The sequence below is a fragment of the Vulpes vulpes genome, chromosome 10 (assembly GCF_048418805.1).
Source record: "Vulpes vulpes isolate BD-2025 chromosome 10, VulVul3, whole genome shotgun sequence".
Lineage (NCBI taxonomy): Eukaryota > Metazoa > Chordata > Mammalia > Carnivora > Canidae > Vulpes > Vulpes vulpes.
In genome coordinates, this window is record NC_132789.1 from 80,458,811 (window position 1) to 80,476,880 (window position 18,070).

Here is an 18,070-nt window from a genome sequence, read left to right on the forward strand (position 1 = left end):
CGGTTCTTATATATGTTTTGTTTCTCTGTCAGTCTCTCATAAATTTGGGCTGAAATATGCAGATGGTATATGCATATTCATTCCGACTTTTTGTAAATTACTTCAGGAAAGTCTGAATCATTACCATACTTGGAGAAAACGCAGTGTCTGTGTCGTGATAGAGAATGATGAGCAAAATGCCCAGCAGCCCAATTTATATGAAGCTCTCAGTCAGAATAGCCTGTAGATAATTTTTCTATTAAGAATATTGTCTCTGGGATGCCTGGGGGGCTCAGCGGTTGAGCGCTTGCCTTCAGCTCAGAGCATGATCCTGGAGTCCCAGGATCGAGTCCCATATCAGGCTCCCTGCATGGAGCCTGTTTCTGCTCCCTCTGCCTCTGTCTCTGCCTCCGTCTCTGTGTCTCTCATGAATAAATAAATAAAATCTTAAAAAAAAAAAAAGAATATTGTCCTCAGTGACTCTAGTCATTCAAAACTACAGATGAGTCATCTCATCTAAGTTGAAACAGTGGTTTCTAATTTCTCAAAGTGGCAATGGGCATCATTCCATTATTTGTGTTTCTTGCCAGTATATAAACATCAGCTTCCAAATATTTGCCTATAATTTCAGCTTTAAATTAAGTATCTTCTGCATTCCAGAGAAATGTAATTTTTGGAGAGTGAGTGAATCAATACATAAGGACAATTTTAATACTGACTTAATTTCATAAGGATCAGGATTTTGTGATTATCTTATCCTTCCACATGACTCCCTAGAATGTTCAAGTGCTAATAACATTAATAACAATAATAATAGGGATCCCTGGGTGGCGCAGCAGTTTAGCGCCTGCCTTTGGCTCAGGGCGCGATCCTGGAGACCCGGGATGGAATCCCACATCGGGCTCCCGGTGCATGGAGCCTGCTTCTCCCTCTGCCTATGTCTCTCTCTCTCTCTCTCTCTCTGACTATCATAAATAAAAATAAAAAAATAAAAAAAAGAACAATAATAATAATTTCACTCAATGTCACCAAGATTTAGTTTTTTTTTATCTATGGAATGGGGCATGATATCTATCTCATGATAGTACTGTGGAAATAAAATGAGAAGTAAGGTACTTAAATGTAGCACAATACCTGGGACAAGACAGATGTTCAATAAGTGCTGAACCTGAATTTGAAACCAAACTATTTTACTTCCTCATCAAGAAGATGGATATATTAACTAGCCATTCCAAATGAGTCAAAATACCTTTCTCATTTTAGAGAGCTCTGTGTGTTCTTCTATACCTCCTAATATATATATGTGTGTATATACATATGTATATTTTTATTTATAATTACCTATTAATTAGGTACATGTGTTATGTACATGGAATTTAGGACTGAATCCTGAGGTGGTCAGATTTTATTTTAAATTGTTCCCTGAGGTGATTATGTAAGAGCCTGTTTACATAATGCAAGACAAAAATAGCTTTGCTGTTTTTCAGCAACAAATTCTCTTTTCAAGCAATAAAATGTTTCTTAAATTGATGTATGTGATAATGAGGATATTTAACAACCCCCGAATGAAAAGCAAGAGAAACACAATAATGTGATTGATCTAAATGAGACACTCCCTGAATATAGTAGGTATTGATTTACTAGTAGAGAATACTAAAAGAGTATCATTCATAGTATTTCTTTGCTTTCAAAATGTTTTCTCCTTTCATTAATCATCTTTATGAAGTGTGATTATTTTCTTGTATCAGAGATTTCTTAGGTTACTGCATGCTCAACCTGGCCTTCTATTTTTATACATGGAATTGTATGCTTTAAAAAATAGAGTATGGTTAAAAAAATAAGCCTGTGGGTTTTTTTTTTTTTATGGGAGAAAAATATGAGCAAAATCCTTTCATGCAAATACTCAAAGATAAAGAGACTAAAGCCATTTTTCTTTCTTTCTTTTTTTTAAAGCCATTTTTCTTTGAGGTTATTTGCTATGGATCATAAACTCCAAAATACATTTATTTATTAATTTCAAAAACCCCCTTCCAAATTATCCATAATTATGATCAATTATTTTTAAGATCACAACTATGACAGAGCATAACAGCCTCTACAAAACACAAAATTAATTTGAGATTTGGTCATTTTTCTTCATGAATTTGTATTTATCCTTTTATTTGACAAAAATGATTTGAGTCCCTATTATAATATGCCAGGTATTTTGGGGGAACATATCAATTCTAATGCAGGTTATGATCAGGATTATAGATTTGAATCTATAGATTATAGATTGAGTGTATTCACTTAATTAGCCAGATTAGCTCCTCCTTTTCTTTGCCAAGTATACACAACCCAAACTACAATCCCAAACAGCCTCCATTTACATAAAAATTAAAAATCAGACAGTTAAATTTAAGTTTATCTGCTATCTCCCAGATCTCTAGGGCTTTAAAAATTAACAGAAGACATAATTACAGCAAGACGTACATGTGTGTGCTAATGTGTGCTTATGTAAAAACAATTTTTGGTTTCACGTGGACTAGGACTACAGATGGGAACAGAAGAGAACTTTTGTTTTTTATTTTATATTCTTTTGCACTATTTGAATATTTGTACCATTTGTTTGTGCACATATTATTTCCGGTTCTAAAAATTGTGGCTGAAAACATTAGGGATGTTTTAGCAGTAACAGAATAAAATGAAGAACTGAGAAAATCATCTAGAAATCGTTTCTTAATTTTCTTTGTGGAAACTAAGAATTCTACTTGTTATTAAAAAAGCAACAATGTTTTTCAAGCCTGGACAAGCCAATGTCAAAAAAATAAGGTGTGGGAATTATATGGAATTAGGAGGGTATTTTTTTGTTGTTGTTTGCTTTTTAAAGGTTTTTTATTTACTTGACAAAGAGAGAGCACAGCAGGGGGAGCAGCAGCAGGAGAGGGAGAAGCAGGGAGCTTAGCAGGGAGCCTGACATGGGTCTCCACTCCAGGACCCTGGAATCATGACCTGACCTGAAGCCAGACAATTAACCAACTGAGACACCTGGACTCCCCTCGAATTAGGAGGTTTAAAAGTGTTCCTACACTATGAACAAAGTGTTAATAGTCAAGCACCAGGCACTGATGTACAATATTTTATAAAATGTTGTGCCTCAGACTCACTCTGCTGTGTGTCATGTAAATGGATGAAGTTGCCCTGTGTCTCTCATTGCTACTAGGTAGTGATCCTCATGACCCACTGACTAGTCAGCTAGAAATTAGCAAAACTTTTGACCTGTACTCAGAGGAGCAGTTCATCTTGGGGCAGTTCACTGTACCTGTGACTTCAGACTTCATTCTAAATTGCAGACTCAACCTTGAAAGTTCAGCATGACAGATCTTAAAAAAACCAAAACCAGAACTCCTCCAGAGTCAGCCCTAGCAGAGCCAAGGAAGCAAGAAATAAATCGGTGTGTGTGTGTGTGTGTGTGCATGTGTGTGTGTGTGTGTGTGTGTTCTGGGAGCACCTGCCAGCAGAAAAGGCTTTGCATATTTTTTCTTTTCCTTTGCTCATACTTTTTAACTTCTAAGGATTAATATTTAATTTTGGAATAAATTGCTTTCACATTTTCTATCTGAACTACAGATCTGTCTTGGTACCCTTGTATGAAAAAGCCTGGTATGTTTGAAGTAACTATGAATTTAGGGAAAAGCTGGAATGTTTTAGACATGGAAGTATCCAGGTTAAATCAGCATTTTCACTAAGAAAAGGTGTGTATTCACAACAATAGGCCAAGAGTAAGTTCATGGCAGCATTGAAAATGAGAGAGAAAAAGTATAGCCATAAATATGGAAGAATAATTTTTGGTTCGTATAGCCATAAAATAAAATACCATATAGCTGTTTTAAAAAGGATAAAGCAGATAACGTAGATCTGTTTGTGCTACTTCTATATATTTCTTGATATAAAATACACATATATTAAATAAAAGAAGGCAAGGCTTAGAGCCAAGCATAAAAAATAATCTCTTTTGTGTAAATAATAAAGGATATATGTATATTTTTCTGCTACACGATTTTCTTTTTGAAAGAACAAGTCCTCTTTTGGGAAAGGGATTAGGTATCAATGCATAGCTTAGTTATTATTTAATTATTATTATAATTAGCTTAATTAATAATAATAATTATTATTATAGCTAAACTATGTACATGTCCTTATTTTTAAAAAATGTTTATAGCAACTTATCTGGTGGAGGACTTACTGGCCATTTAAAAAATTTTAGACTGCTCATGTAGTCTAAATTGTAGACTTAAATCTTTCAGGTGGAAGTTTAATTAGCAATGCTAAAAACAAGGCTTAAATAGTGTGGCATTAGGGTAGTTTTCAATATTAGTTCCTTATCATTCTCCTGCTCATGGAATGCTCTCTCAAGAATAACTCATTACCGCGTGTTGTGAAAGATGTTGCCATTTCTAAAAGAATTAATTTGTAGGAAAATACTACTGCATAATAGTTACACTTCAGGTGTGACCTCCAAACAGAGATAGGAAATATGGTTGAGGTGCCTATCTAGACAAACTTGTAAGGTTATCCAACAGAGGTATCTCTTCCATTTTTCTATAAAGAATCAATGGTTTCAATTTTTTTTTTAATTTTTTATTTATTTATGATAGTCACAGAGAGAGAGAGAGAGGCAGAGACACAGGCGGAGGGAGAAGCAGGCTCCATGCGCCGGGAGCCTGATGTGGGATTCGATCCCGGGTCTCCAGGATCGCGCCCTGGGCCAAAGGCAGGCGCCAAACCGCTGCGCCACCCAGGGATCCCAAATCAATGGTTTCATTATGAAAGTGAAAAAGTCTAATTAAATCACAAATGCCACAAGGGGAGGATTACCTAGTATATTTCACAAAGGAGTGGGTATGACCAAGTTTTGCTTAGCATAGTGTGAGCACACCAACCCTCTAGATTTTTCCTATACCTTGCAACTCTGAATTACTTCTTCCCCAGATTGCTACTGAACATGAGGACAATGGTGGTGAGCCTTGTCTGTCCATCCAGCCATCTGCTCCATTGCCTTTGAATCTGCCTGCCTTATAGCTTGCCCAAGAGTTAACAATCCATATCTGATCATGGTAAGAAGGAATTATAGATACAAGAAGGAAAAACTCATTAGGGAAAGAGTCAGCAACAAGTATAATTGTTGATTCCTTCCTTCCTGAGAAGAATCCACCCCGATTCTTCTTTGTTTGGATTTTTAAATCCATTACATTATTAAGGGGGACATTTTTTGAATTATTTAAAAGCCAGAATAACATGCTTAGCCATTTAAATCAATATTATTGAACCAAGTTGGTTGTGTTGTATTCGAGTGTTCTTTTTTCTTAAATGGAAATTGCTTTTTTTTTTCTGATCACAGTGGTCATTGTAAAGCATTTACATAAGAAAATGTAAAGAAAAGTCAAAAGAAATAAAAACAACTTCAAATACATCACTGCCATTATAAACCATTTTAAATGTCTTGCTACATAAGCTTTAGACTTTTTCTTGTGCATATATACACACGTATATGTGAAAAATGTAGTCATCCTTTACAATTTTACAGTCTTTGACTTGGTTTTATTTTTAGCACTATATTGTGAATGTCTTTCCATATTATGTATGTGTTTATTTTGACATTATCCTGAAGACTTGTAACATGTTTTATAGCCTTACTGCTGTCATACTCTGCCATATTATAGTAGTTACAGAAATATGTTGAATGTTTTGTCACTACATTGCCTCCTGGTGTGAGACCCAAGGAATTTAACAAAAATCCCCTACCCCTGGACAAGCAGAGCAGGACTAACTCCATTTTGTGCTACACCCGTCATCTCATGTATAACCCCCACATGACCTGCTTATTGCTTAAGGCACTCCCTCACCTTAGTCAAGCTGCTGAGCACACCCTTACCTGAAATGGCTCATATAGGAACGCGGAACCCCTAGCCGCAGAGAATGTAAACCCCGCCTTTTGCCTGCCAAACCTGCGGGCCAATTCTGACCAGAATGATAGGCTAGTTCAAAAGGTCACTATAGGGTAAATTGTAAATCAATTGGCCACCTGCGTGAGGACTGACATGACTGCAACTTTCTGTGTGTTACAATCTCATTGGCCACTGGCCCCTATAAGACTGCTACGCCTGTTAACCTAGGTCCAAGTCCCTGCTCCGTTGTGTCGGGTATACTTAGACCCAAGCTCGAGCTTGCTAGTAAACCCTCGTGTGCTTGCATCCGAGTCGGCTCCTTGGTGGTTTCTCGGATTTGCAATCTTGGGCACAACACTGGTTTCTCCTGAATTTGAGTTCTCTGGCCGCTCATTTTCATCTATCTCTTCTGCATTCTGCAAGTCTTTGCTTTTAACCCCAACACTCTTCTTAGGACTGTGTTATTTTAAATATAATTAGAATGGTTTGGGAAATAAGAGTAGGTAGATACCAAATAAGAGCTTGAGTCAAGTATGAAAATATCAGGCCACAAATTCTGATTTGACTATTCAGACATATTCTTAGATGTGTTGTAGAGAGTTTAAAGTTCTCAACAAGTGGGATGACTGCCTGGGCAGCTCGCTGGACTTACAGTTAGTTCTCTCACTGGTGCTAAAAAACCTTTTTGTTGTTCTTACTTTACTTTCATAACTTGCTTTAAAAAGATAGTTCACACCTAAATAGAATATTATTACTCACATGGATCATGAAGCAAGTATCATGTCAAATTAAAAAAAATAAAATATCAAAATGCATAGTGTTAATCAGATTGGTTTTAGACACTGGATAATTCAAGAGGAAATAAAACAATTTATTTTAGGTCTTGAGAATATGAAATATCTATAGCACATACCCAAACTAAAATTGTCTCACTCCCATATAATCATTTAGTGTGGCTTATTAGAAAGTATTCACTTAATGTTTCTAATGGTTCCTTTGTATGGATCATTTTAATTCTTCGAGCCCATTTCTTCATCTTAAAATTTGAGATAATAATTTCTGTCTTACAGGTTATAGTAAGGATCAGTTGGAATAACATCTGTAAAAACACTGTGTAGAAATATTAAGTGCTATATAAATGTAAGGTTATGTTATCATATCTTAAGTAGAAGAGATCCACTCAACATTACATATAGTATTGATATGCAAAATTTCAAGACAAATCTATGAGTATAATGACTTAGAGAGGGGAAGACGAATGAACTTGACAGTATGCTTAACTGGCATAGTTCAGAGCCTTAGAAATCTGATGTATTCCCCCATTTTGCCAGTGGCTTTCATGATAACCTTGAACATAATGAATTTTATCACAATGTCATCAAAAAGGCTGAGATCTTATACAGCATTGGCCTTAGTCTGGGTTACTCAAAATTGATGATGCAGAAACTGATGGAACATACTAACTAGGTACATTGTCAAAAATTTCCATTCGAATCCTCAGTTCAAGGATACTTTGGGATACTGTGTACCCAAGTATAGGTATGTGCATAACTATTTGAGAGGGAAGAAGAAATGAAAACTCCTATTTATTGGGGAATTGATATATGCGGGGTATCCTATTACATTTTTGGCATATGTTACTTCATTTATCTACAGCAGAGCAGGAAGAAAAAGGCACACTTGATACAGGAAACAGGATGTGCATAGGCAAGGTATTCCTTTGTATAGTGGGTCAGCATGCAGTAGCAAACAAAGCCTAGAACAGTGAATCTGAGTTACTTCCTCTTCTTTGTCTCCTTAGTGGACTTTTTTTTCTTAGTGAACTTCTAATAAATATGAAATCAGTTTATAAGTGGGCAGAGAAAAAGATGAGAAACAAAGAGTTACAGGCAATACCCTGATAGATAAGTGATCATAATAGTTTAAAAGTTGAACTTTTTCCCTTAAGATTTTATTTATTTATTCATGAGAGCCACAGAGAGAGGCAGAAACACAGGCAGAGGAAGAAGCAGACTCCCTACGGGGATCCTGAAGCAGGACTCCATCCCAGGACCCCAGGATCACACCCTGAGCCAAAGGCAGACATTCAACCGCTAAGCCACCCAGGTGCCCTAAAAGTTAAACTATTTATATAATCAACTGATCTAACTATAGATTTTCAGGAATAAATTGTTAAACTTCTTTTTACCTTCTATTTACCTAAGAGAAATACAACATTTGGAAGCTCAGCTAATAATTCTTAAGATAGTAACACCTACTGTGTGCTTGCTTTGTGCCTCATGTGTGTCGTTTCTTTAGTACTCATGGTACTTAGAGTGATAGCCCCCTAAAGACGGTCACATCTTAATTCCCAGAACCTGTGCGTATGTTATATCATATGGCAAAAGGGACTCTGCAGATGTGATTAAAGATCCCGAAGTGGGGAGAGGATCCTGGATTATCCAGGTGAGCCCCAAATCACAGGGATTCTTACAGTGAAAGAGGGAGACAGGAGAATTGGTGCCAAAGTGAAGCAACATGAGAAAAGACTGGAACTTTTGGCTTTGAATATGGAGGAACGGGACAGTTTCTAGAAATTAGAAAGTGCAAAAATTGGGATATTTTAAAAGAAAAGATCAAATTGGATCTTGTAGAGAAATAAATTAACAACATTTGAAAATACCTGACATGAAAACGTTTGAGTTCTTAAGCAGTTGTAGGCTATTCTAAGAATGCTCAAAATGGGCATGGCACTCAGAAAACAATAAAAGAAATCCAGTGAACAGATAAATGCATAAATATTTAATCAGCATATGCATATACATATGTGTTTTAAGATCCAACTTTGAGCAATGTGTCTTCAAATATTTTGGAGTCTATATTTGGATATTACCATCACTTTAATTTACTAGAGGCTTCTTTGTGAGGTGAGGAAGTGCCGTCTTTGTCTTATTCCTAGACTTCTGTCCATGGTTTTAGCTTCCTGGACAGAAGTGGTTTAGCAATGGTGGTTAAGAACCTTGGCTTTGGAATCTCAATACCTGGGCTTGATCCCAGTTCACCTGTATGACTTCAGTCCAATTATAGTCAAGTTTGGTGCCTTCATTTTAAAATGGGCATCCTAATGTTTACCTCTCGTTTTAGTAAGGATCAAAAGCCAAAATGTATATACGCATTGCCTGGTCCATAGAAAGTACTCAAGAATGGTAGCCATAATAAATTCACATTTATCATCACAGACTGTTGTTTCTGATGTCACCCAGAAAGTATAGCGTCCAAGTTAGATATACGACGTTTTAGATATCATCCTTCCAGAAAATGGGCAGAAAAATAATCACTATAAAGTATTTGAATCTCATATGTGCTTTACTTAGTTTATAAGGCTTAAATTCATCTTCATCTTTTTAATGATTTTGGTCCTTGGGAACTTGGGGGATGAAGGAAAGATCAGATTTTAAACTTTAAGTGAGAAGATGGAGAAGAGGGGGCAGTGGCTTCCACTACAGTTAGTCTCATCAGAAGCAAAGAAGGTAACTCATTTTTAATGAGCATCTACTTTGTGCCAAATGCTTTACATATATTAACTCACTTAATCTTCTTGGCAGCCCTTTGGAAGTGGTATGAAGCCCACTACTTTATATGAGAATGAAATGAATCACAGGGAGAGCAGGTAACTTTTTCAAGGTCACATGGGGTAAGCTGGGGTTCAAACTCAGAATACTATGTGGCCTTCATATAGGACTGCTTTTCAAAACAGTCCTGAATGATTGCCATGATTAAGGAAGAAAATGCATGTTACTTACTGGAAATGAGTAATGATTTACACTGAAAGAGGTTATTGAATGGCAAGCCACACATGGACATAATTTTTGCAATTATTATGTCATATTGTAAAATAATTTTTCTTTGACAACATAATCAGCCCATTCCTAGAGTGCCTTCTGTTAGCTCTTTGCTTCCCATTATGCTACTATGAAGACAGACTAAATGGATACAGGTATAGCATATACAGGCAATTTTTAAAGCAAGTTTTCTTCCATGCCGGTCAATAGATTTTTTTCACCCCATCTAGGAAGATCACAATTCAGAGATCAAGGAGTCACTAAGATTCAGTTTTGGAGCTAAAAATCCTCACAGAATCCAAAGGTGGACTTTCTAATTTGTTCCAGAATGACAGTAACCATCAGTCAGATCCTCAGAACCACCTGAAGAGATTTACTTGACTATAGGATTGTCACACATAAATATTTCATAGGTAAAATACTTCATATTTCATTATTGACATTTCTCCTTGCTTCCCCCTTCAAAACAGAAATTTGTCAAGGATCATTTGGCATAGGATTACAAATAAAGCAAAAAGAATTCATTTGTTTCTATTACGGCATATACTGACTGTGATTACTATGTAAATAATTTAATTTTTTTTCAATTTTATATTGATTCTAAATATCCAAGACTCTCTCTATTAAGGTTTCAATAGTGACTTACCATTGTATTTAACAGAGAAGTAGAAGATATCTTTTGTTACTTTGCTTCCTTCATTCAACACATACCAGATCTTCCTTTCACCCATGTCAGCTAATAAAAGAGCAAGTATCACTCATCATGTTGACTCAATAGAAAATGAGTATGATAAGAACTTCAATGGTTTAAGGCATGAAAATACTACAATAAATGAATTTTAAAATTATTAAACGAATACAAATCTAACTTAAAAAATGACTTCGTGAACATAAATTTAATTTTTTCTTAAAATTTTTTTCTTAAAGTTGCACTGGCAAAACTAGAATGTTAGTTTAAAATTTTGTTCCTGTGCTATGTGTATGATCTGTAGGATAATCCCCAACAAGAAAGACACTCTAGTTAAGCATGTTTTACAACATCCTGGCCTTCTATGGAGAACCGAGTCTATCTGGTTTAGGTTTACTGTACAAGCATGGAGCTTGGCATGATGATGGTTATTCATTAACTACTTGTCAAAATAAATTTAAATAACTGCTGCATTTCTAAGAAAAAATAAAATGGGCATAAAATCATGATTTTTAAAATTACCTATTCTCTTGGATTTTTTTTTTTTTTATTTATGATAGTCACACAGAGAGAGAGAGAGAGGCAGAGACACAGGCAGAGGGAGAAGCAGGCTCCATGCACCGGGAGCCCAATGTGGGACTCGATCCCAGGTCTCCAGGATCGCGCCCTGGGCCAAAGACAGGCGCTAAACCGCTGCGCCACCCAGGGATCCCTCTCTTGGATTTTTAACAGTTTTTCACTTGGTCTATATTTGTGTGTTTTGTATAGATAATTATTAGTATATTAAAGATAATTTTGCATTTTAATTATTCTTATAATTATAAGAATTATAAAGATAATTCTTATAAAAGTACCTATGATTTTATTGGCTTTAGAAGTAATTCTGAAAAAAAAAAAGAAAAAAAAAAAGAAAAAAAAAAAGAAGTAATTCTGAAAATGTAACTAAACTATTTTTTAAACACTCTTCTAAATTTTAACTCTATTTAGGTATATATGTATCATGTGTAGAAAATTCCATGTATCTCTTCATATCTCATGCATAAAGCTACATGAAAAAGTTTTAAGACAGTGTAAAGAGCTGCCAAAGACAGCAGGTGTCACATCTCCTGGGAAAACAGAGGAACCTGCCTCAAGTTCACTTTTAGTAGTAATGACAAATATATTTTAAAAAGATTAAAGCACATCCTTCTACACACTGAGGAAAATTTGGTTCTTTGCTTTTTTTAGATGCATAAATTACATTTGAATAGTACAATAAAATGTGCAGTGTAATATTTATCTCCATAATCTAAATATAAAATATCTTCAGAAATCTAAACTTGCTGATAAACTATGAAAACAATCCCTAGATATGTGATTCTTAAAATTAGAAATTAAACTGATATCAACATTAATGTAATCATATATTATGATGATAGTTCAGAAGCAGAAACTGTCCACCTGTGTTCTAAAATTTTAAGGCATAACTACCAGCCTTACTAGATATCTGAGGGTTAAATGAATATCCTGATGAAATGGCTGCAAAAGGACTAGTTGCCTTTTTTTGGTTATCAGAATAATCTCATATTCCACCATATTTCATTAGAATCAGAATCATTCTGCCAATGGGCTGAGGTTGGGACAATTTTATACAGAATTGGGAGATTTGATTTGCTAAAGGAGAGGGACAGAGGCATCAGGGACATTGTTACTAACCTTGTGTAAACAGTCGAGTGCTCTCGTTTCCAAGACCAGTGTTGATAATGAAGCCATGCTCTGGTCCTCTGGTCACTTTATACTTCAGGAACACATGGAAACTGTCTTGATACTCTGCCCTTAGGGACCTGCTGGTAATCAGGAAGCTCATGTGTCCAGTGTGAAGGCACTTCAAGGCTGATGCCCCTTTGTTAATGGCAACCTGGGGGAGCCTGTTGTCTAGAGGACTTACATGGATCCTCATTACCTGAGGTTTGTGTGTCTCTAGGACAGGGTCTGGGAAAACATAGAAATCGGCATGAGTTCCATCTGTCACAGTCAAGGAGAAACTGTCTTCAGTTGTCTCACTGCCATCATGCCAGTAGCTAATAAGGTTCTCATTCAGGTCCTGCTTGGTGAAAGTGGCCGCAGGATGGCTGCCATTATACAAGATCCTGCCATGGATGAGGAGCTGGGTGATAGTAAAGAGGAGAAGATGATCTGGAGTATCCTCATCTTCCACTGTCAACTCGAAGGGAGTGATCTGTTTGCTTTCCCCTTCCTGCAGTATTAGTTTATGGATGGTCAAGATAGGCTTCTTATCATCTACCTCTGTGATAAAGATCCTGAAGGTCTGGAACACAGTGTTGAGTCCATCAGTCACTTGAAACTCAAAGCTGTCCATCTTTATCTCATCATTTGAAGTGTGGACATAGACTATTTTGTTGCTAGCCAACTGAAGCTGAGTGAAAGAGGCAACGGGCTTCCCTGGGTGGTCAGAGCTCTCCAAGTGCCCCAGGCTAGGGGCCCGTGTGATTCTGAAGTGATGCTGTTCATTATGGCTGTTGATGTCACTGGTGCTAAACAGATTGGTGGTAAGGGCCACTCTGCCACCTTCAGTCAGGGTAAGCCCTTAGCTAACCACCTCAGGGAAGGCCTTGTTTAAGCTGCCAATAGTGATGTAGAAGTAGTGGCCTATCAAAGGGTTAATCCCATCAGTCACATCAAACTTGATAATGTCAAGAACTCCTTGGCCTGTGTGGGTATAAGAGATGAGGCCTCTGTCAATCTCATCCTGGGTAAAGTTCATCCCTAAGGTGAGGTTATTCCTCCCCTCCCCTCTGGGTTTTCTCAGTCTCTGTAGAAGCCCTTGTTGAGGCTCTGATCGGAGGACAAAACTGAGGCTCTTTTCATCAGAGTCAGGGTCTGTGGCATTAAGGATCCAATTTGTGATGACCTTGGTGTGTCCATTCTCTACTTCCAGCCCATCATTGATGGTCAGATGAGGGGTTTCATCATCCACCAGGATCACCATAATGGGTACCTTCCTGTGGATGGTGTGTTTGCCATCACTCAGCCAGACTTCAAAACTATCTTCCGTGGTCTCAGAATCATCATGCTCATACACAATTGTGGAGGCCTCCTGGATCTCCTGTAAGGTGAAGCTGTGATTAGGCTGGCTGCCTGTGGCCAGCTGCTGTATGATTCGTCCATGCTGAGGGAGCACTGTGAGCTGAAAGTGGAGCTCATTTGGTGGCAAGTCAGCATCTGCTCCATTGAGCAGTGTGGTGTCTATGACAAGGCTCATCCCCTCTAATACCACAAACTCACCAGCAAAAAGTTCAGGCTGCTCATCATTGGTGGGTAAGATGGTTATAGGGAAGAAGACATTTGGGGAGAAGTTGATGCCATCAGAACAATGAAAGGTGAATTGATCTTTCTGTGGCTCTAACCCCTTGTGAATACTCTGTACATAATTGATATGCCTCACTTGGACATCTCTGATGGAGAAAGCACTGATGGGGCTACCAGCCCGTGCTTCATTTGAGCCAGGAGCTAGTGCAATGTTTTCCAGGTAGCCAGAGGCTAGCTGACCAGTCACTGTGCATAGGATTTTATCTTGGGATGTGTCCACATCTTCAATGCTTAGATGTTGTAAGGTCAAGGGACTCTTCCTGCCTTCATCAACAATATGGGACTTCCCCACCAAGACTGTGGGTGCTACATTGTCCACAGGCAGCACAACCACTTGCACCTGCACTCTCTTTACTATGCTGTCTCTCACCACCCGTAGATAAGAATCCTTGGAGAGGGTGAGGCTGAAGGCATCATGTTGTTTCTGGAAACCAACTTCACCTCCCGTGTGGAGATAGACTACTACCCCACTGATGAGATCCTCTTGGGTGAATTGTTCTGCAGGTAAACCATTCACTAGAAGAGTCCCAATTTTGGGCTATCCTCCATAATGAAAGATAGCATCAAGTCACCTGTGCCTTTCTTTTTGCCTTGTATGACGCCTATGGTGATCTCAGCGGCTCTGCTCTCTAGTACATCTGTGGAAACATCTAATATTGGACTACCTGTAATAGAGATCCTGGGACTTTGTGTCAGCTACAGTGGATGCACAGAAATCTGGACGGTGATGGGTATGTGGTGCACCGTGTCACTTATCTCCAGATGGAAGGTGTCATTGGTGGTTTGGTCGCTCCTGTGTTGGTAAGAGACATTCCCATTAATAATATCAGCTTGCATGAAAAGTTCCCCTGGAATCATATCTTTATTTAAGTAATGCAGGTGTCCATGTTGGGGACCCCAGACTAATATGAAGGCAATCTGGTCAACATCTATGTCCGGGTCTTTGACATCCAATTAATTATTACTGAGGATAAAACTTTCTCCCTCTAAGACAGTAAAGCCTCTGTTGGTGACTTCTGGAGGCTGATTGTCCACAGGCTTCAGGAATAATGTGAATGTGCCAGGTACAGTGTTTCCTGCAGCATCCTCCACTTGGTAGGTGAACAGCACAACCCGTGGTACAATACCCAGCTTCTTCCATGGGGGCTGGTAGGCAACTTTGTAGAGATTTACCTGGGCCTGGGTGAATTGCATGATGGGCGTATCTGGTGAGTCAGTTAGCACAATTTCTCCAGCCCGTACTTGATGGTTGTCATCTGTATCAGTTGGGGGTGTCAGTAGGGTGTACCACAGGTTCTGGTCATCCGAGTCCTGGTCAATATATTGGAGGAATTTCTCCTGGAAGTGAGTGAGTTGGTACTGGTGCACAGTCATTTCTAGGGTAGTTTCTGGAAATAGTTCTGGACTCTGCAGATCCACTGGTTGAACTTTAATGGTGATTAAGTGCTGGTTAGATAGATTGGGTGGGTCATGGTCATCCTGTACATGGAAAGTCATCTGGGCCATTACAGGTTGAGGGCTATGGGGTCCAAGATGGCGGTAGAAGAGTTTCCCTTCCATTATGTCTTGCTGAAGCCACTCAGTCACCACCTTCTCATAAAGTCCTTCTTTTTCCACATAATACCAATCTTCATCCTCAGGATAGAGAGGTGGTTCAGCCTGCCGCAGCAGCATCTCTCCTGGGTGCTGACTTGAGTAGGAGGAGCCAGAGGTCAGATCCCCCTCTTTTTCTTCCTTTTCTCCTTCTAGAGGCTGGTCCTCCAGCACAAAGTGGATAGTTGAGTCATCAGAGTCAATATCAGTAGCACTCAGGACAAAGGGGGAAATCTGGACCACCTGTCCTTCTGTAACTGGGAGTGCAATGTTGGCCTTGACCTTTGGTGGTTCATCATCGACAGGTATGATGGTGACAGGGAAGAGGAATTCCACCTGGTGGTGCCCATCCTGCATCCGGAAAATGATACTGTAACTGCAGGTGTTGCTGCCATCATGTTGGTATACCACTCGCCCTGCTGCCAGGTCCACTGGTGTGAAATGCTCGCACCCACCAGGTGCCCCAAGTACCACCAGCTGCCTGTGTCTCAAGCCCCTTACTACTGTTACTGTCACTTCTTCCAGGTTATCATCATCACTGATCTGAAGGCTGTGGCTGCTAGACAGGGGCTTTAACTGATCTTCAAATAGCAGGAGTCCCTGGTTATATCTAGCCACTGGGGCCAGGGTGTTCATGGGCTTCATTATCACGGTGAAGGCAAAGGGGTGTGAGGTGGCACCGCCTCCATCCACCACCTCCAGCTCCAGCTGGAAGAGGTGCTCTGAATTCAAGTTCTCTGTTGGGGGCTGATAGGCAATTTTCAGTTCCCGCAGTTCCCGCTGGGTGAAGAAAGAAACTGGGAGACCCAGGGGGTCATCAGTGCTGACCACATACCCCTGCTTCCCTGGTGTGGTTGTGGGGGCACTGAGAATGTTGAAGACCAGGTCATCAGGGTCAGACTCCGTGTCCTCTGCAGCCAGTGCATCAGGGGTTAGGGCTGTTAGTTAGCAAGAACTGATTGACCTCCATTGTCATCAGGGCCCCAAAACTGGGCCTGGGCGCAGTGTTCTCTACTCCGTCGCGGATGCTCACCAGCAACTGGAAGTGCTCCCGAGGCAGCACCTCCACTGACCCAGCGCCTCTGTCTTCTGGCCCTGGCAGCTCCGCCATCAAGGGCACATGGTCCCAGTTGGGCGACGGGGTGGTGGCGGTATGCTGGTAGCGCACGCCGGCTCTGACGGCAGCCTCACAGTCCATGCCTTCGCCTCTGGGGACAGGAGCCCCCGTGGCGTCCACCCAACGTCCATACCTGGGCAGTGGGCCGCCCTGGGGAGGAAGAAGGGCGAGCCGGCACCTGCGGGTCCCAGAGGTCCCCTCCGGTTCACCGGGGAGGCGAAGTCCAGCAGGCTCCTGTCGATGGCTTGGCTCCAGCCCCGCAGCTTCTCCACCAACAAGGGCCTGTTGCGCGTCACCAGCTCCGGCTGGGGGAAGGTCAGGTCCACAGCCGGCGTGAAGGGCAGTGCCAGCGTGTCAGTCGGGGCGTCGTAGCGCAGGTGCAGCCGGAGCCGAGCGCGTCCCGGGCTTGCGGAGCCAAAGTGAGTGTACCCGACCTGGTGGGGTCCGAAGGCGCAGGGGAAGCGGTGGGGGGGGGGGGGGGGGGGGGGGGGGGGAAGAGAGAGAGCAGGGCGTCCAGCACCGTCACGTCGCACCGGTCCCCGGGCTGCACTTGAATTACCAGGTCCCGGAGCGGGTCGAGCCAAAGCGAGCGGCCCACGGGAACCCGGAGTCCAGGGCTGGCGATCAGGATGCTGGCGGGGTCGGGGCTACTGCGGGTCAGTGCGCCCCAGGTGGGCCGGTAGAGCGCAGGGGGGGATTCGGTCCCGGATGAGGGTACCTGTCCCTGCAGCACCGGGCAGCTCACCGCGACAGGCTGCCGGGGCGTCCCAGCTGGGCGCCGAGATGTCCCAGCCATGGGTCCTCGCCGCTGGGATGCCTGGAGAGCACCCGACCCAGAGGGCCACCTCAAGTACAGGTGCAGGCTGGGGGGCAGGTGGCGCTGTCGGTCGGGAGCGGAGGCGCGGACTCCGAGCCAGGGGCCCAGCTTCAGCTGTGGCAGGTGAAGCAGCGGGGAGAACGGGCTCTGCCCCCCATCCGCCCTGCCTGCGTCCTGAGTCTGTCCCGGGCTGACTCCGGGGCCGCCTGGAGACGCCCCAACACCGGGAACCCTAGAGAGAGTCCCGGAGCTCGCCCCTGCGCTCCTGCGGCCTGGGAGCTGGCTGCCCTGGGGTCAGCCGCAGGGGTCGTCGGCCACCGTGCAGCCGCGCAGCCCCGGGAGCCCCCAGGAGCCCCCAGGAGCCCCCAGGAGCCCCCAGGGGACTGTCCTTTAGGACCGGGAGCCGGACCGCGACTGTCCCCAGGTCGGTCCTGCGCGTGGAAGACCCAGCGCTCCTGCGGTCCATTCAGCCCGGAAACGGGGTTTCTGATGGGGGGGGGGGGGTGGGTACCGTCCCCCTTCCTTACCGCTGACAGGCGCGCGCTTTCTAGCCAAAATTGAGTCTTACTTCGGACATAAAAGAAGCTAGTGGGAGCTATTTTGCAACCAGGATTTTCTAGCTGCCTGTGTGATTGAAGCAGCTTGTTCCAGACCTTGTAATTAGGTGCTTCCAAAACAACCCTGGCATGTTTCTTCTGCTCAGTTCTTAAGGAAAAAGCTTAGCGTCCAGGTTGGTGAACTTGAATAGCCTTTAAAATC

The 18,070-nt window shown here is 41.5% G+C and overlaps 1 protein-coding gene across 1 annotated transcript in view; it reads right to left on the reverse strand.

Annotated features, from left to right (window-relative positions):
* Nucleotides 1-17,290, reverse strand: part of FREM3 (FRAS1 related extracellular matrix 3) — a 93,272-nt gene extending 75,982 nt beyond the window's left edge. The window contains 6 exon segments of the mRNA XM_072722488.1: nt 10,374-10,463; nt 12,111-14,315; nt 14,318-16,322; nt 16,324-16,701; nt 16,704-16,991; nt 16,994-17,290. Of these exon segments, the coding sequence (XP_072578589.1) occupies nt 10,374-10,463; nt 12,111-14,315; nt 14,318-16,322; nt 16,324-16,701; nt 16,704-16,991; nt 16,994-17,290 (5,263 nt within the window).
* Between the last annotated feature and the right edge of the window lie 780 nt (nt 17,291-18,070).